General features: G+C 40.0%; 1 protein-coding gene across 1 annotated transcript in view; it reads right to left on the bottom strand.

The window, feature by feature from the left end:
* LOC128642893 (cholesterol 7-desaturase nvd) overlaps positions 1-27,035 on the bottom strand; it is an 89,544-nt gene that overhangs the window by 45,445 nt on the left and 17,064 nt on the right. The window contains exons 2-3 of the mRNA XM_053695766.1: positions 14,463-14,651; positions 7,151-7,329 (exon numbers count right to left, since the gene is read on the bottom strand). Of these exons, the coding sequence (XP_053551741.1) occupies positions 7,151-7,329; positions 14,463-14,651 (368 nt within the window). The remainder of the gene's footprint in view (positions 1-7,150; positions 7,330-14,462; positions 14,652-27,035) is intronic.

Raw genomic sequence — 27,035 nt, 5'->3', positions numbered from 1 at the left:
ATATTTTTATTTGGAATTTGGGAGAAATGTCAGTGGTTGTAGAATAAAACAAAAAGGTTAAATTTTACTCATAAAACATACCAATAAATAGAAACTGATAATTTTGCAGTGGTTTTTTTTTTTTTTTCCCAGAGCTGGCTGTCTCCATCCACAATTGCACATAATGAAGAAAACCAAAAATTAAAAACAAGAATTCATATTAAAAAAACAAACAAAAAATATTTGAACCTATTAGAAGCCTGAACGGTTAAATATTAAATTAGGAGCTCTCTGGTGTGTAAAAAGAAATAAGGTTATTTCTATATGTCAACAAAATACAGATATTAAACTCCCTATTCATTCGCCGCCTCAAACTTACATTGTTCTACCTACTTTTTACTCTTCTTTGTAAGAACGAATGGGGTAAATATATCAGATTTCTAATTACAATGATTTATTAAGCCATGGATAAATATCTTCTTGCACATCACTATGTATACTAGTTCTTGAATGCAATGCAAAACATGTTGAGGCAGGTGTATGTTGATCCTTAACAAATCTGTATAACAGAAAGGAGATCATCACAAAAACAATTAAAGGGTGTTGAGTGTGTGAGCTTTGTTTTGCTATTACTTACTATGCTATCCCTTATTTTGGCTGGCATACTGTACAAGACTATATGTAGCATACCTCCCAACTGTCCCTATTTGAGATGGACAGTCCATGATTCTGAGCTCTGTCCTTCTGAGACAGCCATATGTCCCTCTTTACAGAATTTCACATAACCCCACCCACAGAACACCCACAATCCTGCCCACTAACCACCCATGATTCCTCCCCTACCAACATGGAAGATTATTGGATCATTAAATAGGTCTACACACTGATAGCACATGTATAGTGTAGGTACAAGAAGATGTTGGACCAAAAACTTTAATGGTCAATTGGAGTTGGAGAACTATTTATAGACAGTTCTACATATACACCCATGGTTTCCATTACAAGAAGAAAGGTCATCATGGGAGGGTAACAGCCAAGGGCAGATTTATACCTCTCAAAATAACCAAAAATCCCCAAAAGTAAGGATATGCTCCCATGATATTTTATAGAATATCAAAGCCATTCTCATTTCAGAAATTGACTCCAGACCAAAACCAAATTCTGTAGCTTAGAGACATAAAAGTGCAAAAAGTAAATGCTCTAATGTTAGAACAGTTTATTATTGAATTATTACTTATATAAAACAGTGTGTTTAACATCTGCAAAGGGATTAAACACAGATAAAGTCAGCTCCAGAGTAGCAATATACTACTGGGAAATAGCTGAATACACCCGGTGAGCCAATATGTATAGCCACCAATCACCAGCTAGCTCCCAATAAACTAAGATATGTAAAAAGAAAATTCCAAAGGATATCAAGCACCAATGTAACTCTGTCCATTTGATCCTGAGCAGAAGATGTAAATGTGTTAAAAGGGACACATTTCATGTACCTCCCTCTAAATTATGGGTGTCACCATTTTGGAACTTAGGTTTCACTGCAGGTATCTGAAGTTGAGATTCTGTATAGGTGCATCAGCACTAGAATGCAGTGAAAACTAGATTTCAACATGGTAGAATCCATGACTAGAGGGAGGCAAGGAATTACCTCTGTACTATGCTTAAAAATGTATTTAGTCTTCAAAGTCCCTTTAAAAAGGGACACTAAACATCTCATGCACCTCCCTCTAATTATTGGTGCTGTCATTTTGGAACCTAGGGTAAAATGCTTGTATCTGAAGGAAATTTGCTGCACATGCGCAAACAGGTCAGCACTGAAATGTAGTGAAATATAAAATTTCAACATGGACGCACCCATGATTAGAGGGAGGTGGGATAACCTCAGTAGTATTCTTATAAAAATGTATTTAGTGTTTAAAGTCTCCTGTAGATCTCCATAAGGGAGAGTATAGCAAAACAATCCCTAAAGGTCCAGTAGGTTTCCCCCATCAGGATTTGTTTGTTAAAAAATAAAAAAAAAAAAAAAAAAAAAGCATTTTCTAAGATGAGAATTATGAAATTTTCACTGTCCACCAATGATGATGTGTCCTTATTAGCTAGAAAAAAAATCTGCACAGCTCACTCCTTGGGGCTAAACTGGCACTAAATTGTAGAATGGAAATTGCTTTAAAAAAAAAAAAAAAAAAAAAAAAAAGGTAGAAAATCTTTTCATGCAACAGTATCTTTATGCTGAAAGTGTGCTCTTTTATACAGAATAGATATCGCAATTTAAATTTATTTAATCTTTAAAACACATTTATAATACACAAAACAAAACATGCTATTTAATAACCTTTGTATATACCAGCATTACATTATATTTACAGTCAGTAATTCAGTAACGGTCAGAGTATTTTTTTTTATTTTTTTTTTTATTTGTTTTAGGGAAGAGGAAAAACTGGATACATTTAATTTATTGCATGTTGGAGTAAAGTATAAATGAAGTCTTTACAGCACTCAACTCCTTAAAATAAACAAACCAACCTAAAAAAGAAAACATACTTTGTGTAAGAATTTACCTGATAAATTAATTTCTTTCATATTGGCAAGAGTCCATGAGCTAGTGACGTATAGAGTATACATTCCTAACAGGAGGGGCAAAGTTTCCCAAACCTCAAAATGCCTATAAATACAGCCCCCACCACACCCACAATTCAGTTTAACGAATAGCCAAGAAGTGGGGTGATAAGAAAGGAGCGAAAGCATCAAACAAGGAATTGGAATAATTGTGCTTCATACAAAAAAAAAAAAAAATCATAACCACCATAAAAAGGGTGGGTCTCATGGATTCTTGCCAATATGAAAGAAATGAATTTATCAGGTAAATTCTTACATAAATTATGTTTTCTTTCATGTAATTGGCAAGAGTCCATGAGCTAGTGACGTATGGGATAGCAAATACCCAAGATGTGGAACTCCACGCAAGAGTCAATAGAGAGGGAGGGATAAAAAAAAATAAAGACAGCCAATTCCTCTGAAAAATTAATCCACAACCCAAATCAAAAGTTTTAATCTTATAATGAAAAAAAACTGAAATTATAAGCAGAAGAATCAAACTGAAACCGCTGCCTGAAGTACTTTTCTACCAAAAACTGCTTTTGAAGAAGAAAACACCTCAAAATGGTAGAATTTAGTAAAAGTATGCAAAGAAGACCAAGTTGCTGCTTTGCAAATCTAATCAACAGAAGCTTCATTCTTAAAAGCCCAGGAAGTGGAAACTGACCTAGTAGAATGAGCCGTAATCCTGAGGCGGGGATTTACCCGACTCCAAATAAGCATGATGAATCAAAAGCTTTAACCAAGATGCCAAAGAAATGGCAGAAGCCTTCTGACCTTTCCTAGAACCAGAGAAGATAACAAATAGACTAGAAGTCTTTCTGAAATCTTTAGTAGCTTCAACATAATATTTCAAAGCTCTTACCACATCCAAAGACTGTAAAGATCTCTCCAGAGATTTCTTAGGATTATGACACAATGAAGGGACAACAATTTCTCTACTAATGTTGTTGGAATTCACAACTTTAGGTAAAAATGTTAATGAAGTCCGCAAAACCACCTTATCCTGATGAAAAATCAGAAAAGGAGACTCACAAGAAAGAGCAGATAATTCAGAAACTCTTCTAGCAGAAGAGATGGCCAAAAGGAACAATACTTTCCAAGAAAGTATTGTCCATACAATGCATAGGCTCAAACGGAGGAGCATGAAAAAACTTTGAAACCAAATTAAGACTCCAAGGAGGAGAGATTGATTTAATGACAGGCTTGATATGAACCAAAGCCTGTACAAAACAATCAATATCAGGAAGATTAGCAATTTTTCTGTGGAACAGAACAGAAAGAGCAGAGATTTGTCCTTTCAAGGAACTTGCAGACAACCCCTCATCTAAACCATTCTGAAAAAAAAACTGTAAAATTCTAGGAATTCTAAAAGAATGTCAAGAGAATTTATGAGAAGAACACCATGATATGTAAGTCTTCCAAACTCCGTAATAAATCTTTCTAGACACAGATTTACGAGCCTGCAACATAGTATTAATCACCGAGTCAGAGAAACCTCTATGACTAAGCACTAAGCGTTCAATCTCCATACCTTCAAATTTAATGATTTGAGATCCTGATGGAAAAATGGGCCTTGAGATAGAAGGTCTGGCCTTAACGGAAGTGGCCAAGGTTGGCAACTGGACATCCGAACAAGATCCGCATACCAAAACCTGTGTGGCCATGTTGAAGCCACCAGCAGTACAAACGAATGTTTCTGGTGAGTCATCAGACTTGCCAGAAACAGCAGTTATGAAGCAGCGGTCACAAAGACCGCTGCTCCATAACCTGTCAGAGAAGGCGGACAGACATCGCAACAATACAACCCGATCGAGTACGATCTGGTTAATTGACACCCCCTGCTGGTGGCCTGTTGGCCGCGAGTCTGCTGGGGCGGCGTTGCACCAGCAGCTCTTGTGAGCTGCTGTTGCAATGATGACTACAGCAAGCGTATTGCTCGCCGTATTCAGCGAAGTCTGGCGGATCAGGTCCGCCAGACTTTCATAACTAGAGGCCATTGTCTGTCTGAAAACAAACAGTTCTCTCTTCAGAAGAGGCCAAAACTGAAGCGCTCAGAGAACCGCACGGAGTTCCAAAATATTGATTGGTAATCTAGCCTCTCCCTGCACTGTCAGAGATCCCCAGACAGCGACTCGCATCTGTTGTGATCACAGTCCAGGTTGTACGGACAAAAGAGGACCCTTGAACTAAACGATGGTTATCTAACCACCAAGTTAGAGGGATTTAAGGATATTAATTGTGATATCTTTGTATAATCCCTGCACTATTGGTTCAGCATACAAAGCTGAAGAGCTCTCATGTGAAAACAAGCAAAGGGGATCGCGTCCGATGCTGCAGTCATGAGACCTAAAACCTCCATGCACATAGTTACTGAAGGGAATGATTGAGACTGAAGGTTCCGACAAGCTGCAACCAATTTCAGACATTTCTTGGAAACAAAGTCATGGATACTGAATCTATTTGGAAATCTAAAAAAAGGTTACCCTTGTCTGAGGAATCAAATAACTTTTTGGTAAATTGATCCTCCAACCATGTCTTTGAAGAAACAACACTAGTCGATTTGTGTGAGATTCTGCAGAACGTAAAGACTGAGCAAGTACCAAGATATCGTCCAAATAAGGAAACACTGCAATACCCCGCTCTCCGATTACAGAGAGTAGGGCACCGAGAACCTTTGAAAGGATCCTTGGAGCTGTTGCTAGGCCAAAAGGAAGAGCAACAAATTGGTAATGCTTGTCTAGAAAAGAGAATCTCAGGAACCGATAGTGATCTGAATGAATCGGAATATGAAGATATGCATCCTGCAAGTCTATTGTAGACATATAATGCCCTTGCTGAACAAAAGGCAGAATAGTCCTTAGTCACAATTTTGAATGTAGGTATTCTTATAGAACGATTAAAAAATTTTAGATCCAGAACTGGTCTGAAAGAATTCTCCTTCTTTGGAACAATGAACAGATTTGAATAAAACCCCAGACCCGGTTCCTGAAAAGGAACTGGCACAATTACCCCAGATAACTCCAGGTCTGAAACACACTTCAGGAAAGCCTGAGCCTTTACTGAGTTCACTGGAATGCGTGAGAGAAAGAAACTTCTTACAGGCGGTCTTACTTTGAAACCTATTGTGTACCCTTGAGAAACAATGTTCTGAATCCAATGATTTTGGATTGAATTGATCCAAACATCCTTGAAAAATCTTAGTCTGCCCCCTACCAGCTATGCTGGAATGAGGGCCGCACCTTCATGCGGACTTAGGGGCTGATTTAGATCTTTTAAACGGCTTGGATTTATTCCAGACTGGAGAAAGCTTCCAATTGGAAACCGTTCCCTTAGGGGAAGGATCAGGTGTCTGTTCCTTATTTTGACGAAAGGAACGAAAACGGTTAGCAGCTTTAAACTTACCCTTAGATTTTGTATCCTGAGGCAAAAAAGCTCCCTTCCCCCAGTGACAGTTGAAATAATAGAATCCAACTGAGAACCAAATAATTTATTACCTTGGAAAGAGAGAGAGATAGCAACGTTGATTTAGCCTCCTCCATATCTAATGCAATCAACACCTCTTTTAATAAGGAACAAATATACTCAATTTTAAATAAGTATGAAGATTTGTCAGTGTCAATATCTGAGGCAGAATCTTCTGAACCAGATAGATCCTCATCAGAGATAGATAAATCAGAATGTTGTCGGTCATTTAAAAAGTCATCAATTTTAAGAGAAGTTTTAAAAGACCTTTTACTTTTATTAGAAGGTGGAATGACAGACAAAGCCTTTTGAATGGAATTAGAAACAAATTCTCTAACATTAACAGGAATATCCTGAGCATTAGATGTTGAAGGAACAACAACAACAGGTAATGGATTACTACTAATAGAAATAGTCTGCATTTATGCATTTAAAAGTTTATCATGACAACTATCACAAACTACAGCCGGAGGAACAGTTACCACAAGTTTACAACAAATGCACTTAGCTTTGGTAGAACCGACATCAGGCAGCAGGATTCCAAAAGGAGATTGAGACATCTTGCAATATGTAATAGAAAAAATAACATAAAGCAAAATTATCAATTTCCTTATATGACAGTTTCAGGAATGGGAAAAAATGCAAACAAAATAAGCCTCTGGAAATCAGAAGCAAAAATAAATGAAGACTTAAATAATGTCAAAAGTCTGGCGCCAAGTATGACGCCCACAACTGACAAAATATTTGTTGGCGCCAAGAACTTCTGCAACAAACATGAGCGTCAGATGACGCAACTTACTTCACCACCTCCATAGGAGGCAAAGTTAGTAAAACTGAATTGTGGGTGTGGTGGGGGGTGTATTTATAGTCATTTTGAGGTTTGGGAAACTTTGCCCCTCCTGGTAAGAATGTATATCCCATTTGTCACTAGCTCATGGACGTTTGCCAATTACATGAAAGAAAAAAAAAAAACCTTTTAAAAAATAAAATAAATCATTTAGTAGCCAGCTAAAGCTAGTAATGCATTTTAAGCAAGATATAAAACATATTTGCAATGTCACAACCATTTACTAAATTTAGAATTCCATTTCAAAATACAGCGGTATCATACCTCAATATGAGCATTAACAAAATGCTCAGTCCGACCTTGATACACCCATTCTTTATTGGTAATCTCTTCTTGCTCTGGGATAGTCCAGGTAGGATCGACACCGTCGCAATGATACCAAACGAATATCATTCCATTAATTTCACATGATGCCCAGGTTTTAATCTTTGCAAACTCTGGCACTATATGGGGCAAACATTCAAAATGTAAAATACATTTATAATTTCTTTCTGGACTTAATACATTTATATAACTATTCTGGATGGCTCCAAAATTTAACAAGTAAGACAGTAGCATGTCTACTCAATAGAAGGCTCTAATGCAAAAAAAACAAAAAACACAAGTTTCAAGTCCCCCAAAAATAACTCAGTAGTAAGTAATAGCAATAATATACATGCTGCTCTGTATACGGATTTGGAGAATGGATGGACTGACAGACCTGCAACTTGCACTAATAAAAGGCTTCCCTTTGTATAGAATGGCTGCTATGCCCCCCCCCCCCCCCCCCCATCATTTGGGCCATGGTGCCACTGCATCAATGGCAGCTCCACCTCGGAGCGTAAAAATGTCACCAGAACAAAAAGAAAAATTTCAAGCCGTTTTACAATATAATTTTAGATTCCATGATGCACTTGAAATATGACGACATTTGAAAAGAACAAAATGTTAAAAAAAAATAAGACTTTAAAAATCAAAATGTTTTCAAACAGTATAGCTTATTTGAAAAAAATAAGTTCCAAAAGCCCATATTTAAAATTATTAACTATTAAAAATAAAATGATGTAGCGCTATCTTTGTACATGGAGTATAATTATTTTAAAACATTAAATACAGATAGATAAAGTTCATGTAGTTTCTGCACCTACAACACAGACTATGTATCATCTCCCAACACAATCTTGATATACCTAAAATTTTGGGTCTGTTTTTATTGCCAAATCTGTTTGAGCAAAAAAGTGAGAATCAAATGAGAATCAAATCGTTCTTTTGCTAGCATAGTTATGTGCAAAATGTAATTTTCAGATATTCATTTGTCAAACGAATTCCAAATATGGCCGAAAGTAGCAGCATTAGGTTAATTTCGGCACCGGATATATTAGTGTTAAAAGTAAAACACAAAGATCTGTGTCAATATATCCGGTGCCAAAAATAGCTGAATGCCACTACCCACGGTCATATTTGTAATTCATTCCACAAAACGGACAGCTGAATAATGAATTTTGCACATACTGTGTAATTTAATCACTACTAGTACTCAAAAACATATATATATATATATATATATATACATACATTTTTACATCTCTCGGTGTGATAAAATATATAAAAACCCAACAATATAACCTATCATTTTAAATAGTTTGTTTTTTATATGCTAAAACAAAATACATTAGTTCTAACGCTATCACATCCTAGAGAAAAAACATAATTTATGCTTACCTGATAAATTTATTTCTCTTGTAGTGTATCCAGTCCACGGATCATCCATTACTTGTGGGATATTCTCCTTCCCAACAGGAAGTTGCAAGAGGATCACCCACAGCAGAGCTGCTATATAGATCCTCCCCTCACTGCCATATCCAGTCATTCGACCGAAACAAGCCGAGAAAAGAGAAACCATAGGGTGCAGTGGTGACTGTAGTTTAATTAAAATTTAGACCTGCCTGAAAAGGACAGGGCGGGCCGTGGACTGGATACACTACAAGAGAAATAAATTTATCAGGTAAGCATAAATTATGTTTTCTCTTGTTAAGTGTGTTCAGTCCACGGATCATCCGTTACTTGTGGGATACCAATACCGAAGCTAAAGTACACGGATGATGGGAGGGACAAGGCAGGAACTTAAACGGAAGGAACCACTGTCTGTAGAACCTCTCCCCCAAAAACAGCCTCCGAAGAAGCAAAAAGTATCAAATTTGTAAAATTTGGAAAAGGTATGAAGCAAAGACCAAGTCGCAGCCTTGCAAATCTGTTCAACAGAGGCCTCATTTTTAAAGGCCCAGGTGGAAGCCACAGCTCTAGTAGAATGAGCTGTAATCCTTTCAGGAGGCTGCTGTCCAGCAGTCTCATAGGCTAAACGGATTATACTCCGAAGCCAAAAAGAAAGAGGTTGCCGAGGCCTTTTGACCTCTCCTCTGTCCAGAGTAAACAACAAACAGGTTAGTTGTTTGACGAAAATCTTTAGTAGCCTGTAAGTAAAACTTCAAGGCACGGACTACGTCTAGATTATGCAAAAGACGTTCCTTCTTTGAAGAACAACAATCTCTTGATTGATATTCTTGTTAGAAACCACCTTAGGTAAAAACAAAGGTTTTGTATGCAGAACTACTTTATCTGAATGAAAGATCAGATAAGGAGAATCACAATGTAAGGAAATAGCCATCAGAAAAAGAACTTTCCATGAAAGAAGTTTGATATCAATAGAATGAAGGGGTTCAAACGGAACCCCTTGAAGAACTTTAAGAACCAAGTTTAAGCTCCATGGAGGAGCAACAGGTTTAAACACAGGCTTAATTCTAACTAAAGCCTGACAAAATGCCTGAACGTCTGGAACTTCTGCCAGACGCTTGTGTAAAAGAATAGACAGAGCAGAAATCTGTCCCTTTAAAGAACTAGCTGATAATCCTTTTGTCCAAACCCTCTTGGAGGAAGGACAATATCCTAGGAATCCTAACCCTACTCCATGAGTAATTCTTGGATTCACACCAATGAAGATATTTACGCCATATCTTGTGGTAAATTTTCCTGGTGACAGGCTTTCGTGCCTGTATTAAGGTATCAATTACTGACTCAGAGAAGCCACGCTTTGATAGGATCAAGCATTCAATCTACATGCAGTCAGTCTCAGAGAAAGTAGATTCAGATGGTTGAAAGGACCTTGTATTAGAAAGTCTTGTCTCAGAGGCAGAGTCCATGGTGGAAAGGATGAAATGTCCACTAGGTCTGCATACCAGGTCCTGCATGGCCACGCAGGCGCTATCAATATCACCGTTGCTCTCTCCTGTTTGATTTTGGCAATCAGACGAGGGAGCAGAGGAAACGGTGGAAACACATAAGCCAGGTTGAAGAACCAAGGCGCTGCTAGAGCATCTATCAGTGCCGCTTCTGGGTCCCTGGACCTGGATCCGTAACAAGGAAGCTTGGCAAGACGCCACGAGATACAATTCTGGTTTGCCCCACAGGACAACCAATTGAGCAAACACCTCCGGATGGAGTTCCCACTCCCCCGGATGAAAAGTCTGACGACTTAGAAAATCCGCCTCCCAGTTCTCTACGCCTGGGATGTGGATCGCTGACAGGTGGCAAGAGTGAATCTCTGCCCAGCGAATTTTCTTTGAGACTTCTAACATCGCTAGGGAACTCCTGGTTCCCCCTTGATGGTTGATGTAAGCCACAGTCGTGATGTCCGACTGAAATCTGATGAACCTCAGTGTTGCTAACTGAGGCCAAGCTAGAAGAGCATTGAATATTGCTCTTAACTCCAGAATATTTATTGGGAGGAGTTTCTCCTCCTGAGTCCATGAACCCTGAGCCTTCAGGGAGTTCCAGACTGCACCCCAACCTAGAAGGCTGGCATCTGTTGTTACAATTGTCCAATCTGGTCTGCGAAAGGTCATACCCTTGGACAGATGGGCCCGAGATAGCCACCAGAGAAGAGAATCTCTGGTTTTCTGATCCAGATAGAGGGAACAAATCTGTGTAATCCCCATTCCACTGACTGAGCATGCAAAATTGCAGCGGTCTGAGATGCAGGCGCGCAAATGGCACTATGTCCATCGCCGCTACTATTAAGCCGATTACTTCCATGCACTCAGCCACCGTGGGGCGCGGAATGGAGTGAAGAACACGGCAAGCATTTAGAAGTTTTGATAACCTGGACTCCGTCAGGTAAATTTTCATTTCTATAGAATCTATTAGAGTCCCTAGGAAGGAAACCCTTGTGAGAGGAGATAGAGAACTCTTTTCTTCGTTCACTTTCCACCCATGCGACCTCAGGAATGCCAGAACTATCTCTGTATGAGATTTGGCAATTTGAAAGCTTGACGCCTGTATCAGGATGTCGTCCAGGTAAGGAGCCACCGCTATGCCTCACGGTCTTAGGACCGCCAGAAGTGAGCCCAGAACCTTTGTAAAAATTCTTGGGGCTGTAGCCAACCCGAATGGAAGAGCTACAAATTGGTAATGCCTGTCTAGAAAGGCAAACCTCAGAAACCGATGATGATTCTTGTGAATCGGAATGTGAAGGTAGGCATCCTTTAAGTCCACTGTGGTCATGTACTGACCCTCTTGGATCATGGGTAAAATGGTTCGAATAGTTTCCATCTTGAATGACGGAACTCTGAGGAATTTGTTTATGATCTTTAAATCCAAAATTGGTCTGAAGGTTCCCTCTTTTTTGGGAACCACAAACAGATTTGAATAAAACCCCTGTCCTTGTTCCGTCCGCGGAACTGGATGGATCACTCCCATTACAAGGAGGTCTTGTACGCAGCTTAGGAATGCCTCTTTCTTTATCTGGTTTGCAGATAATCTTGAAAAGGTGAAATCTCCCTTGTGGAGGAGAAGCTTTGAAGTCCAGAAGATATCCCTGAGATATGATCTCCAACGCCCAGGTATCCTGAACATCTCTTGCCCACGCCTGGTCAAAGAGAGAGAGAGTCTGCCCCCTACTAGATCCGTTGTCGGATAGGGGGCCGCTCCTTCATGCTGTCTTAGAGGCAGCAGCAGGCTTTCTGGCCTGCTTGCCCTTGTTCCAGGACTGGTTAGGTTTCCAGGCCTGCTTGGATTGAGGAAAAGTTCCCTCTTGTTTTGAAGCAGAGGAAGTTGATGCTGCACCTGCCTTGAAATTTCGAAAGGCACGAAAATTAGACTGTTTGGCCTTTGATTTGGCCATGTCCTGAGGAAGGGTATGACCCTTACCTCCAGTAATGTCAGCAATAATTTCTTTCAAACCAGGCCCGAATAAGGTCTGCCCCTTGAAAGGAATGTTGAGTAATTTAGACTTTGAAGTCACATCAGCTGACCAGGATTTGAGCCATAGCGCCCTACGCGCCTGGATGGCGAATCAGGAATTCTTAGCCGTTAGTTTAGTCAAATGAACAATGGCATCAGAAACAAATGAGTTAGCTAGCTTAAGTGTTCTAAGCTTGTCAATTTCAGTCAATGGAGCTGTATGGATGGCCTCTTCCAGGGCCTCAAACCAGAACGCCGCCACAGCAGTGACAGGCACAATGCATGCAAGGGGCTGTAAAATAAAACCTTGTTGAATAAACATTTTCTTAAGGTAACCATCTAATTTTTTATCCATTGGATCTGAAAAAGCACAACTGTCCTCAACCGGGATAGTGGTACGCTTTGCTAAAATAGAAACTGCTCCCTCCACCTTAGGGACTGTCTGCCATAAGTCCCGTGTAGTGGCATCTATTGGAAAAAAATTCTAAATATAGGAGGTGGGGAAAAGGGCACACCGGGTCTATCCCACTCCTTACTAATAATTTCTGTAAGCCTTTTAGGTATTGGAAAAACATCAGTACTCACCGGCACTGCATAGTATTTATCCAGCCTACACAATTTCTCTGGCACTGCAATTGTGTCACAGTCATTCAGAGCAGCTAATACCTCCCCAAGCAATACACGGAGGTTCTCAAGCTTAAATTTAAAATTAGAAATCTCTGAATCAGGGCTCCCCGATTCAGAGACGTCACCCACAGACTGAAGCTCTCCGTCCTCAGGTTCTGCATATTGTGACGCAGTATCAGACATGGCTCTTACAGCATCTACGCGCTCTGTATCTCGTCTAACCCCAGAGCTATCGCGCTTGCCTCTCAATTCAGGCAATCTGGCTAATACCTCTGACAGGGTATTATTCCTGATTGCAGCCATGTCCTGCAAAGTAATCGCTATGGGCGTCCCTGATGTACTTGGCGCCATATTAGCGTGCGTCCCTTGAGCGGGAGTCAAAGGGTCCGACACGTGGGGAGAGTTAGTCGACATAACTTCCCCCTTGACAGACCCCTCTGGTGACAATTATTTTATAGATAAAGACTGATCTTTACTGTTTAAGGTGAAATCAATACATTTAGTACACATTCTCCTATGGGGCTCCACCATGGCTTTCAAACATAATGAACAAGTAGTGTCCTCTGTGTCAGACATGTTTGTACAGACTAGCAATGAGACTAGCAAGCTTGGAAAACACTTTAAACCAAGTTAACAAGCAATATAAAAAACGTTACTGTGCCTTTAAGAGAAACAAATTTTGACAAAATTTGAAATAACAGTGAAAAAAGGCAGTTACACTAACAAAATTTTTACAGTGTATGTAACAAGTCAGCAGAGCATTGCACCCACTTGCAAATGGATGATTAACCCCTTAATACCAAAAACGGAATAATAAATGACAAAAACGTTTTTAAACACAGTCACAACAACTGCCACAGGTCTACTGTGGTTGTTACCCTCCTCAAACACGACTTTTGAAGCCTTTTGAGCCCTTCAGAGAAGTCCTGTATCATGCAGAAGGAAGCTGAGTGTCTCTGTCTGTAATTCTAGCTGCACAGAAAAGCGCTAAAATAGGCCCCTCCCACTCATATTACAACAGTGGAAAGCCTCAGGAAACTGTTTCTAGGCAAAAATCAAGCCAGCCATGTGGAAAAAAACTAGGCCCCAATAAGTTTTGTCACCAAACATATATAAAAACGATTAACATGCCAGCAAACGTTTTATATGACATTTTTATAAGAGTATGTATCTCTGTTAATAAGCCTGATACCAGTCTCTATTAAATCACTGCATTTAGGCTTAACTTACATTAATCCGGTATCAGCAGCATTTTTCTAGCAAATTCCATCCCTAGAAATATGTTAACTGCACATACCTTATTGCAGGAAAACCTGCACGCCATTCCCCCTCTGAAGTTACCTCACTCCTCAGAATATGTGAGAACGGCAGTGGATCTTAGTTACTTCTGCTAAGATCATAGAAATCACAGGCAGATTCTTCTTCTAATGCTGCCTGAGATGAAACAGTACACTCCGGTACCATTTAAAAATAACAAACTTTTGATTGAAGTTAAAAAACTAACTATAATACACCACTCTCCTCTTACTACGTCCATCTTTGTTGAGAGTTGCAAGAGAATGACTGGATATGGCAGTGAGGGGAGGAGCTATATAGCAGCTCTGCTGTGGGTGATCCTCTTGCAACTTGGTGTTGGGAAGGAGAATATCCCACAAGTAATGGATGATCCGTGGACTGGATACACTTAAGAGAAAAAAACAAACAAACAAAAAACATTTTTAAAAAAATAACTCACCCTTTTCAGCATAAGGTATTCTGACACATTTTCCATCTTCCCCACGAAACTGCCACCCGTGAAATGGGCACTCAATGCAATCACCAACTACTCGGCCGCCAACTGCAAGGTTGGCGCCAAGGTGGGGGCAGTATGCATCCACTACATACACTTTGCCCATATGTGTACGATACACTGCAATCTGTTCACCTGCATTACAAGCACAAATCGACAAATTATCAATTAAATGTAATTAAAATACATAAATACATTATTTTCCTATGGGACATATGTTATAGTGTAGTTAATCATAAGATAATATCACACATTAAATTTCTTTTTGGTAATTGGCGAAAGTCAAGACAAATATTTGTACAATATAAAGTAGGATTACCTACTATGACAAAAGCAGGATAGGAGCGTTTAAAAGTATACAACAGAGGAAAAAATAAAAAAATGATAATAATAATAAATTTTGTATCTTGGCAAAAACAACCCCGAAAAATAAAATAATAATCCTGGGAGATTTTCTCAAAGGGACATATAACTAAAAAGAAAATCATTCAGATTTCAAGTAGAGCATTTCATTTTTAAAGGAACAGTAAAAGTAGATTTGCATATTCAACAAATGCATGATAAAAAGGACAATGTAATGGCACTTAATCCGCACTTGAAAAATGGATTAAAAAAAAAAAAAAAAAAAAAAAATCCTGACAAATTTCAAAGTTATGTCTATTTCCGCTCCTCCTGTATCATGTGACAGCCATCAGCCAATTACAAACGCATATACGTATATTCTGTGAATTCTTGCACAGTTTGTAAGTATGAGAAGACTGCACATTTTGTTAATACAAGCTCAGGACCTTGCAGGTGTCTGGAGCAGAAGTTTTGCAAGAATGTTATCCTCTTGCAAGAGGAAGAGATGGCATCACTATTTCCTGCCATGTAATGCTTGTAAAAACCTACCTAGGTATCTCTTCAAACAAACAATACCATGGGAACAAAGCCAATTTGATTATAGGAGTAAATTGGAAAGTTGTTGAAAAGTGTACGATCTGAAATTTTTTGGGTATCAAATCCCTTTAAGGTTTCTTGATAAAAAAAATAAATAAAAAACAAACAAAAATTGGCTGACCATAAGTGAAAATAGTTAAATGTAAAATAGAGAGATAAAAAGGAATTTCATTTATCTGTATGATTATTATTGTAACAGCTTATCAAATCGAATAACTGTACAAAATATTGGATTAAAAATTTGTTATAAGCATTTTGTTGAGAAGTAGTATTACAAAGTGAACCTTATACTTGAATGATAAAATACACTAACTTAAAAGTGAGGAAATACTTGCTGGTAAGTGCAAGGGAATATTAAGCACTTTAAGAGTAATATAAAATATTAAACTATTATATAGTAAAACTAACACAGCAATGCGCTTTCATTATTTTATTTTTTTTAAATCTCCCCATTTTGTGCAATTTAATTAATTAGCATATGCATGTAGTAGCCACCCACTGTCTGTTCTGCTCGTGAACACAAAAATGGGAGCATATTATGCTTACAATATAATGTCCCTTTAACTTTTTAAAGCCGTTATGCCGTTCTATTCCGTCATAATTAGACTGGGCTTTAAAGCCGTTATGACGGAATAGAACGTCATAGCTAACGGCTGTCCTGAAGCCTTCTGTGCTGTCAGGACTTGATCGCGGTCTTGGGGGCGTTCCTAGGGTTGTAGGGACGCCCCCCAGACGCGATCCAATAATTGAAATCTTGTGATCGTGTGCACAGTTGTTTTCCGATGTAGGCACTTTAGCCCAGACTCGAAAGGGTTAAACTTGCGGTAACAAAGTGGGAGAAAATAAATCATGCTCATTTAAGAAATCTTTTTTGGAAATTAAATTATTAAATCAAATTTTGTATTAAGATTCAATAAAAATATTAATAAAAATCTAGCCGAGACAGGTTATAACAGTTGATACCGAATACAGATAGACGCACCTCTAGTTTTGCTGCAGGCACCCAACCTTAAAAAAAAAAAAAAAAAAAATTCACACCTGCAGTTCTAAGATGACCTACTTTTAGTGAAAGTTTTATTAAACATGCCCTAACATCAATTAATTTAATACCAACCATGTGTACACACTTATCTACCAAATATAAACTGGATTACAACCAAAACATATCAATGTAAACGGTTAGTGATCATTTCCCAAGATTATGTAATTTAGTAAAAAAAAAAAAAAAATATAATAATAATAATAATAATAATAATAATAATAATAATAATAATAATATATATATTTATGGGGGGGGGATAAAAAACTGAAATTAAAATCCTCCATGTCTCAAAATTAAATCAATGTAAATATTTGCATAGGAAATTAGTACATCTAGGCAAGTATCCCCGCTTGCTTTTCCCCAGAAATTTTTAATATACAATGTTTCTGATGCACAAGAGAATTGTGGGTAAGATATGCAAATTCTCAGTTTTTTTGCTTCAAAAATACTGTTTCGACACAGCAATCAATTTGCATATCTAAGTTGCATATCTTACCCACAATTCTCTTGTGCATTGGAAACATTGTATATTAAGAATTTCTGGGGAAAAGCAAGCGGGGATACTTGCCTAGATGTACTAATTTCTTATGCAAATATTTACATTGATAGAGATATAGATATACACACACACATATATTGTGACGGATACCCTGACTGGGTAGCTCCGCCAAAGGGGTCCTGTTTCCTCCCTGCCGACTGCAGCTATGTAGCTGGCAAGTGACCACAGCCTGTAGCCACCCCTGATGCCCGACAGTATCAGTACCCAGGTTCCCACCCTGTGGAAGACTCCAGCTACCCAGACTGGGTAGCAATGCCTGAGGATCCTTTCTCTGCCTGGAACAGGCTGCTATGTAGCCCAGGAAAGTGATTTTAGCTGGAGCCCACTCAAATAACTAGACAGACTAACATTCAGGTGAAACAACAACTGACTTTATTGGGACAAACACACATCTTTTATACACACGCATCTTGATAAAACAAGGAGACAACGCCACAGTTTTACCGCCCCTCCAGACTGACCGGCGCCTCCATAACCATAGTCCCACAGAATCCCAGGACACAGTGGTGACTGTTTTGGGGTGATCCCAGGGGAGCGGGCGGCACTTCCATTTGAAAGCTCTCAGTTCCCAGATGCCGCAGTCCAAAAAGCAGCACGATTCTTTATTGGGGACCGGAAATACAGTCCGATGAATTTATGGGGGTAGGGGTGTCCAAAACCCCTGGTTCCCAAAGCAGCTCTCCTCCGGTAATTCCCCCACCTCTTGTCCTCCCTAGGGGCTACTAATCAACCAAAGAGCGGAGCTCTGGGGCATATGGTTGCTGGAGCGACCAGGGGTACATTTAGCAGGTGTCCTGCTGTCCTGTAGCTGACCAGGAGTTCCAGGAGCCCGGACAGCCTGAGCGGGTTTTCCAGGTCATAGACCAGCTCTTCTCTAAGCAAGTTAGGAACACAAAACCATGCAAACAAATGCTTCTAGAGATTTTGGTTGCTCTGAGGAGCCCAAAACCACTGAGAAACAGGGGTGAGGTTGTAGGGGGGTAGCCTTAGTTGTCTGGTATCCGTGACATCTCCCCCCATCCAGTTCGGCAGACCCGGCTAGACCCTTAACGGGTCGGTTTGGGGCTGTCCGACAGTGGGCCTCCACTTTTCGGTTGCTGGGAGAGGTGATCCCATCTCTCCAAAGCTTGGGGCATCCTGGGGGGTTTCCAGCTGGCGTTTATACCCTACGCCCAAACAAGTATTGCTGTCACACACCCAAGTTCCATGGCCACACTGCCGCTCTCTGTGACGCCCTGTTTAGTACCGGCTGACCCACCCCAGACCGGAGGAGGTTGCTCCTTGGTGGGGCAGGCAAAGCTCGGGTGCCCAAACATGTGGCACCAACTGTATAAGCTTTTCTCCTCCTTGCCTAATGCAACGCCTGCCCCTGGTGAGAAATACTCTGGGACAAGAAAGGGGTAGAAACCCTGCCAATGTAACACACACTAACTTAAAGTTAGATTTTGTAGAACAAATATATGCAAAACAGTTATTATAGCAGACCATATAAATAAAGGTTGTGTCTCACATAATCTATAGTGGGTATTTTATCTGGAAATACACACATATAAACTGAGTGAGTGGAGTTTAATATGAGAGTTAAAACTGTTGTGGCCAATAAGTGAGTTAGATTGTGGTTCTCACTAAAAAGTTGTAATTGAATGAAATAACAGTTTTAACTCTGAAGGTTTAGGACTGCATAGCAAAAATATGATAAAAGGAAAAATATGGGTTTGTAGCAAACAATAAATATGAGGCAAAAATTACAAAAGAGATAATGTCCAGAAAACAAAAGAAAAAGTAACGTTTTTGTGAAAAAATGTAAAAGTGACAAAATGGTTTTATGACAAAAATATATAAGATGATATGTCCAGCAATGACTCACCTCCGGAGGGAGAAAAAGTAGCAATGGTGGTTCAGTGATTGTTTTTAAGGCAAACCGCTGAAGTAGTTTGAGGGGAGAGCAGCTTACAGAGCTGCAGCGTCCTGTTCTGTGTAAACCGGAAGTGAAGGTCCGTGAAACCGGAAGTGGATAGATGACACGCAAACAGCGTGTGTTCAGTAGCACAGGGGGAAGTCAGAGTCCTCAGTGAGAGCGGCTGTGCAGGGAAGCATGCAACTTCAATACCAAGCAAGGTATTGAATGTTGCAGGCTCCTTTATAGCCAGGACTCAGTTAGGGATATATATTTTAAAGAGACAGGCATTTGGTATTATGACAGCCAAGCTAATGAGAAGAGAGAGACCGTCTGTCTCTTCTCCCGAGAAGGAGATCTACCGCTGGGGAGGGTGGTCTGCTACCTCTGCTCCATGGGAAACTGTGCTGCAGCTGGGGAGAGAGACAAACTGTCTCCTCTCCCAGAAAGGGATTCGGCCGCTGGGGAGAGATCGATACCCGTCTCTCCCTGAAAGGGTTTCTCTGTAAGGGGAGTTAGGACGACTACCTCCGCTCCCGAATGATTGATCTGCCGCTGGGGAGAGAGACCAACTGTCTCCTCTCCCAGAAAGGGGTTCTGCTTACGGGGAGGGAAGACGACTACCTCCGCTCCCAGGGGATGGCTCTGCCGCTGGGGAGAGAGACTGTCTCCACTCCCAGGAAGGGGTTCTACATATGGGGAGGGAGGACAACTACCTCTGTTCCCAGGGGATGGCTCTGCCGCTGGGGAGAGAGACCACCTGTCTTCTCTCCCGGGAAGGGGTTCTGTTTATGGGGAGGGAGGACGACTACCTCCGCTCCCAGGGGATGGCTCTGCCGCTGGGGAGAAAGACCGACTGTCTCCTCTCCCAGGAAGGGGTTCTGCATATGGGGAAGGACGACAACTACCTCTGCTCCCAGGGGATGGCTCTGCCGCTGGGGAGAGAGACCACCTGTCTCCTCTCCCGGGAAGGGGTTCTGTGTAAGGGGAGGGAGGACACCTACCTCCTGACCCTGGTTTCCTGGAGCTGTTACAGGTTCTGGGCAGAGGCCGGTGGCTCTCTGCCCTGTTTCCAGCACTTCTGCTGGGGTGGCTCCTTTGTCCAGGTCTATAAGCTCGGGCCCAGGCTGCTGATCTGTATCTAGCAGCTCCTCATCGCTTATGCTCTGTTGCCACTCATCTGATGCCAACCCCCCATGATTCCCAGAGTGCTGCACCACAGCTCCGTGCAGACTCCGTGGCATGCTGCAGAACTCTGTCTAGCAGCCTCTTGTATGCCTTTTCCAGTTCCCAATCTTGGACAATAAGCGATACCATATCGGATACCAGCCAGGGTACCCCCAAGAGATCCAACAGCTGCTCTCGGGAGTGGCCAATGTTCGTTACTCTTAGTTCCGCCCGCTCCCAAATTCTGGGTCTTCTGTCAACTTTTCCAATAGTAACCCAGGGCCGCCGAAGCCAAAGCCCTCTGTCAGGGGAGCAATCCTCCAGCCATGTCCGTGCTTGCATAGCAAGCCATCAGAGGTCCCGGTAGCCATCCTCCACCCACATCTCTGCCCTGACAAGTCGATCTAGTTCCGATAGCCATTCCTCCATGGGCTGCTCTCCCAGGAAAAGCACTCACAATTCCCACCGGACCCAGTACCTCTCATCTGTGGGGAGGACCTTGCCATCACAATCCTTTGCTTGTTGAAGCCTCTCCCTCCATAGTTGTCAGCAGACAATGCTCCTGCAGCTCAGCTGGTCCAGTTCAGAACCAGGACCATCCAGCTGGGTCAGTGCCTCCTGTACTCTCCTTAGGTACTCGGCTTCCATGGTTACCAACAGGAATCGTGTGGAAGAAGCAGATATTCAGTTGGTGGTTTGGACGTTCCAGGTAGACGGAAGCATCCCACCGCTGCCAACCAATGTGATGAATACCCCGGCTACCCCGACTGGGTAGCTCTGTCAAATGGGTCCTCCCTGCCGACTGCAGCTATGTAGCTAACAAGTGACCACAGCCTGAAGCCACCCCTGATGCCCGACAGCATCAGTACCCAGGGTTCCACCCTGTGGCAGACTCCAGCTACCCAGACTGGGTAGCTCTGCCTGAGGATCCTTTCTCTGCCTGGAACAGGCTGCTATGTAGCCCAGGAAAGTGATTTTAGCTTGAGCCCACCCAAATAACTAGACAAACTAGCATTCAGGTGAAACAAGAACTGACTTTATTGGGACAAACACACATCTTTTACACACACACCTTGATAAAAAAGGGAGACAATGCCACAGTTTTCCCGCCCCTCCAGACTGACCGGCGCCTCCATAGCAACCATAGGCCCACAGAATCCCATGACACAGTGGTGACAATTTTGGGGTGATCCCGGGGGCACTTCCAGGTTGTCATTTGAAAGCTCTTAGTCCCCAGATGCCGCAGTCCAAAAAACGGCGTGATTCGTTATTGGGGACCAGAGATACAGTCCGTTGAAGTTATGGGGGTAGGGGTGTCCAAAACCCCTGGTTCATAAAGCAGCTCCCCTCCAATAATTCCCCCACATCTTGTCCTCCATAGGGGCTACTAATTCCCAAAAGAGCGGAGCTCTGGGGCACATGGTTGCTTGATTGACCAGGGGTAAAGTTAGCAGGTGTCTTGCAGCCGACCAGGAGCCCGGACAGCCTGAGAGGGGTTAGGCGGGTGTCCGTTGTGAGGCGGCCAACCGGGAGTTCCAGGAGCTTAGCCAGCCTAGGAGGGTTTTCCAGGTCATAGACCAGCTCTTCTCTAAACAAGTTTAGAACACAAAACCATGCAAACAAAGCTTCCAGAGATTGTGGTTGCTCTGAGGAGCCCAAAACCACTGAGAAACAACTGGGGTGAGGTTGTAGAGGGGTAGCCTTAGCTGTCTGGTATCGGTGACACACACACACACACCCACCAGAATATGCCAGTACTTGAGAATAATTCTATTTATCTGGCTACTTCTAGTACTGTATTGTGATACAAAAACAAGTCTACCCGCCTTTGATGATTTCTTAGCAGAAACAGATTTATTCAAGCCAGAAATTATATTTTGTTTCTCTTTCTGTACAATATCAGCAGGGTAACCCCTTGCCAAAATTTGTTTGGACTTTTCTTCAAGACAAACTTTAACTACGGGATCAGATACTATACGATATACTCTCAACAACTGGCTCTTGGGAATGGCCTTAAAGGTATTGTTCTTGTTAAATAAAAGAGAGACCTTTTGGATTAATGAATTGAGCACCTTATGGCCTAAAGGCCTTAATAGGGAATGTAATTGGTCTGCTTTCTGGTAATCCTAAATATGTATTGAGGTGTATATTAATTCTTCTATTAATTTTTGGGTAGGGATTTTCGTGTTATATGATCATGTTGTCCTTTTATAAGTAGCCATTGTTAGATTAAGTGATATGCGGAGATCGATTATCTTCATATAAATTGTTTTTAATGTATATATAGTGTATTTTTTTAAATGTTTGTATTAAAATTAATTTAAGTTTTTTTATATTATATTTTTGAATATGTATTATTTTTTATACACTAGGTTATTTGACCACTAGGTGGCATTATTATGTATATGGATATAGTGCATATTTTTTTATACACTGCAATAATGTTGTTGAAATTGTTCACTTTTTGAACCACTAGATGGCAATATTGAGATGCTAATTTGTATTGTTTGTCGCCATTATGGCTATTTAAACACCTGTATAATCACTTGATATTAATCTTGACAAAGGGCTAAATGTTTGCCCGAAACGTTGCTGTTTTTGGACCCTGTATGCAAAATAAAGGTAATTTTTGGCTTATTACTAGCTGGAGAACTCTTTGTATGTTGGTATACTAGTCTGGGAGTGTGGAACTAGCTCATAGCTCTGTTTGGGCCCTCCTCTCTTTTCACCCTATGCGTTTCAGACTGGAGAAAAGTTTGCTTTTGTGACAGCTACTCCTATTTCCGCACTTGGAACTCTTAATTCCCAGTGAAGCCACCAAGTTCTAGGTAAAGACTCACACTCCCAAAACAAGTTTGCTTCCATTATCTGGACTTGACTCTTTAGATTCAAAGTTGCTTTGGACTTGTTCCTTCCCTGTGGTCTCTTATTTAATCTACACCACTGAGATACAAGGGAAGATAAAGGGTTCTAATCCTGTGCTCTCAAAAATAAAAAAAAAAAAAGGGAGTAAATCACCATTTTGTTAGTAAATTCCTATAATAGCTACTTGCTTAACCAATCTGAAAAAAATTGGGATACCTATGCCGAAGCCAAAAAAAAAAAGAACGTGATACCCTATTATATTCTACTACCCAAAAGTAGTTTAATTTACAGGCCACATATTATAGACATGGCAATAAATCTGGTAAACGTTTGGCCAGACTGGTTAAAAATTACTCCAGTTCTAGTGGTATTGAAGCTATTCACAAGAAAGAAACTATACAATAATTCACAAGACATTTTATCACTATTTTCTTCATAGTATGCAGATGTATATTCACTTAGAACTGTGAATCTAGACAACAGAGATAAATTCTGGGGGAAAATAAAAAAATTCAGTTATTCCGACCCAATTTTTATCTAAGATTAACGACCCAATTTCAGATAAAGAAATTCTGGATACCATTGACGCAATTTCTTTAAACAAAAACGCCTGGGCCGGATCTTTTGCCGAATAAATTTTATATGATCTTAAAATCAAATATTACCCCTTACCTGAAAAGCCCCTTTTATAATAAATATTTAATTGAAGGAGGACCCTTGTTCGAACGCCTTCTCTGCGTCCTGGACCACATTGATCTTGAAGAGTGGGAAAGACCCACAATATATGAGTTCATATAGGCCAATTGTACTTAATTCAGATTACAAAATTCTAACATCAATTTTGGCCAATAGGCTGCAAACCCCTTTAAATCAGGCGATTAATTCAGATCAAGTAGGATTTTTGAAGGGCAGAAATTCTTCAGCAAAAATTAGAGAATTGATTCTCATTATAGACTTATTTCCAACGATTCAACAGAAAGGCCTGGTCTGAAAGATCTCGCTGTTATCTTCTTGGACGCAGAGAAGGTGTTAGACTTCATCCAACATGATCATATATTTTTTTCAATGGACAAATTTGGTTTCAGAGGACTCATTTTGCAATTTGTGAAAAATATTTACAGTAAACCTAAAACTTCACTTTTGATCAATGGCCAACTAACTCAGAATTTATGGCTTGATCAAGCCATATATTTAAATAAAAAAGGGCAGATTACCATGTTTCAATATTTAGCCATTGTTAATATAAAAGTATAAAAAGAAGGCTATAATTGTTATTTGAAAATGTATTTATTTTCTGTTTTTATCAACTAGAGGACTTACTTTCCAGTTGATTTCTTAGTTTCCTTTTTAAATCTGCCTATTCTATAAATACAATACTTAAACAACAAAAAAACAAAAAAACAAAAAAAAAAAAAAAAAAAAATATTGGCAGGCATATTTTGAATGGTGTTCTTCCAGAGGGTTTCCTTGGTATTCCTAGAATACTTCAGTTTTTACAGGATGGCCTTGACAAGTGTTTGTCCGCTAGTTATCTAAAAAGGTCAAACTTCTGCTATCTGTTCTTTTTCATAGAACGTTGCTAAACTTCCTGAAGTTCAGACTTTTGTCCAGAATTAGACCAGTCGTGAAACCTACTTCTCCACCCTGGAATTTGAATCTAATTCTCTCTGTATTACAAAGTCCTCCTTCTGAACTAATGCATTCCATCGATATCTACTCAAGAAATTGTTGTTCCTTCATTGTGTTCAGATCCTGCTAACTAAGTAGCGGCTATTCCATAATCTTGATGTAGTCAACACTTTGAAATTCTATCTCCAAACTACTAAATATTTCATACAAACTTTGAGTTTGTTCACTACTCTGGGACTCTTAAGGGACACTGAACCCAATTTTTCCTCTTTCATGATTCAGATAGAGCATGCCATTTTAAGCAACCTTCTAATTTACTCCTATTATCAAATTTTTCTTTGTTCTTTTGCTAGAATTTATTTTAAAAGCAGGAATGTAAATCTTAGCAGCCAGCCCATATTTAGGTTCAGCACCATGGATAGTGCTTACTTATTGGAGGCTTATATTTACCCACCAATAAGAAGTATAACCCAGGTTCTCAATCAAAAATGGGCCGGATCTTATGCATCATACTCCTGATTTATAAATAAAGATAACAAGAGAACAAAGAAAATATGAATAAATTAGAAAGTTACTTAAAACTGCATGCTCTATCTGAATCATGAAAAAAAAAATGGGTTTAGTGTCCCTTTAACCCCTTAAGGACAAGGCCATCTTTCAATTTCTTACCCTTAAGGACCAGGGCTATTTTTACAATTCTGCTGCGTTTGTGTTTAGCTGTAATATTCCTCTTACTCGTTTACTGTACCCACACATTATATACCGTTTTTCTCGCCATTAAAGTGAAGGTAAAGTATGGACGTTTTTTCAGCCTAATTATATTACTTAGATCCTAAATAGTGTGATCGCTAACTTTTTTTCCAGCATTTCAATAAGTATTTGTTTATTACAAACAATTTAAATGTACTTACTGTGCCAGTATTTACTCCTCCCACCATCCATTTCCTGGTTTTTGGCATTCTTACGTATAGAGCGGTCCCACCCGCTCTATACGTATCTCATAAGAGCGTTCTCGTGTGTACCTAACAAATTGTGCATGCACACATTTTGCCGACAATTACCTATGCACATGCGTTACTCTAATCGTTGGTAATGAAGAAGAAATAGCAGTGCTAAACGGGAGCGAGCTTCTATAATAAGGGAGGAATTAATGGCAACGCATGCGCAAATCGTCAAGTTAAGCAATGACGTCAAATCGGCCAGGTTTTCAATTGGCTTTTTCAAGAACGTGACCAGCAAGGAAAAAAAAAACACACAAAAAAAACAAAAAACAAAAAACACACGGGTTGTTTTGAAAACGCTGAAAATTAAATGCTAAAACAGAGATAAGTGAGTTTATATGCTAAATTAAAAAAAATGAATGAAACTAGCATTAATTTTGGTATTATTTTAACATGTACTCATACAATAGAGCTAACTTTACCTTCACTTTAAATTGACTTTCTAAAAGATACCATTATTTTCATCATATCTTATAATTTACTATAAAAAAAACAAAAAAAATAAAACACACTTTTTCTAACTTTGACCCCCAAAATCTGTTACACATCTACAACCACCAAAAAACACCCATGCTAAATAGTTTCTAAATTGTGTTCTGAGTTTAGAAATACCCAATGTCTACATGTTCTTTGCAAGTTATAGGGCAATAAATACAAGTAGCACTATGCTATTTCCAAACCATTTTTCCCCCCAAAGTTAGCGATAGTTACATTGTAACACTGATATCTGTCAGGAATCTCTCAATATCCCTTGACATGTATATATTTGTTTTTAGTAGACAACCCAAAGTATTGATCTAGGCCCATTTTGGTATATTTTATGCCACCATATCACCGCCAAATACAATTTAAAAAAAAAAAAAAAAAATTCACTTATTCACAAATTTTAGGTTTCTCACTGACATTATTTACAAACAGCTTGTGCAATTATGGCACAAATGGTTGTAAATGCTTCTCTGGTGTCCCCTTCATTCAGAAATAGCAAACATATTGCTTTGGCATTGCTTTTTGGTAATTAGAAGACCGATAAATGCCGCTGCGCACCACACTTGTATTATGCCAAGCAGCGAAGGGGTTAATTACGGAGCTTGTAGGGTTAATTTTAGCTTTAGAGTAGAGATCAGCCTCCCACCTGACACATCCCTCTGCATCAACAACTCTAATTCTATTTATGCAGTGCCCCACTCATGGGGCATGCAGAAATAGTGCAATCTCACCATTTTGAGCGAGATCATGGCAGAGAGAAGCCCAGGACTGCGGCGACGTACAGGATACGTTGCTGGTCCTTCAGGGCATAACGACCAACGTCGTACAGGGTACGACGGTGGTGGTTAAGGGGCAGAAAGCTACTACGGCAGCATTAGTCTCTTGGCTCAAACGTGATTCACAAGGTTTATTTGGTGGTGGGAAACTCGCCAAA

The sequence above is a fragment of the Bombina bombina genome, chromosome 12, assembly GCF_027579735.1.
Source record: "Bombina bombina isolate aBomBom1 chromosome 12, aBomBom1.pri, whole genome shotgun sequence".
Classification (NCBI taxonomy): Eukaryota; Metazoa; Chordata; class Amphibia; order Anura; family Bombinatoridae; genus Bombina; species Bombina bombina.
The sequence above is the reverse complement of the archived record's forward strand: the minus strand, read 5'-3'. Positions and strand labels throughout refer to the sequence as shown.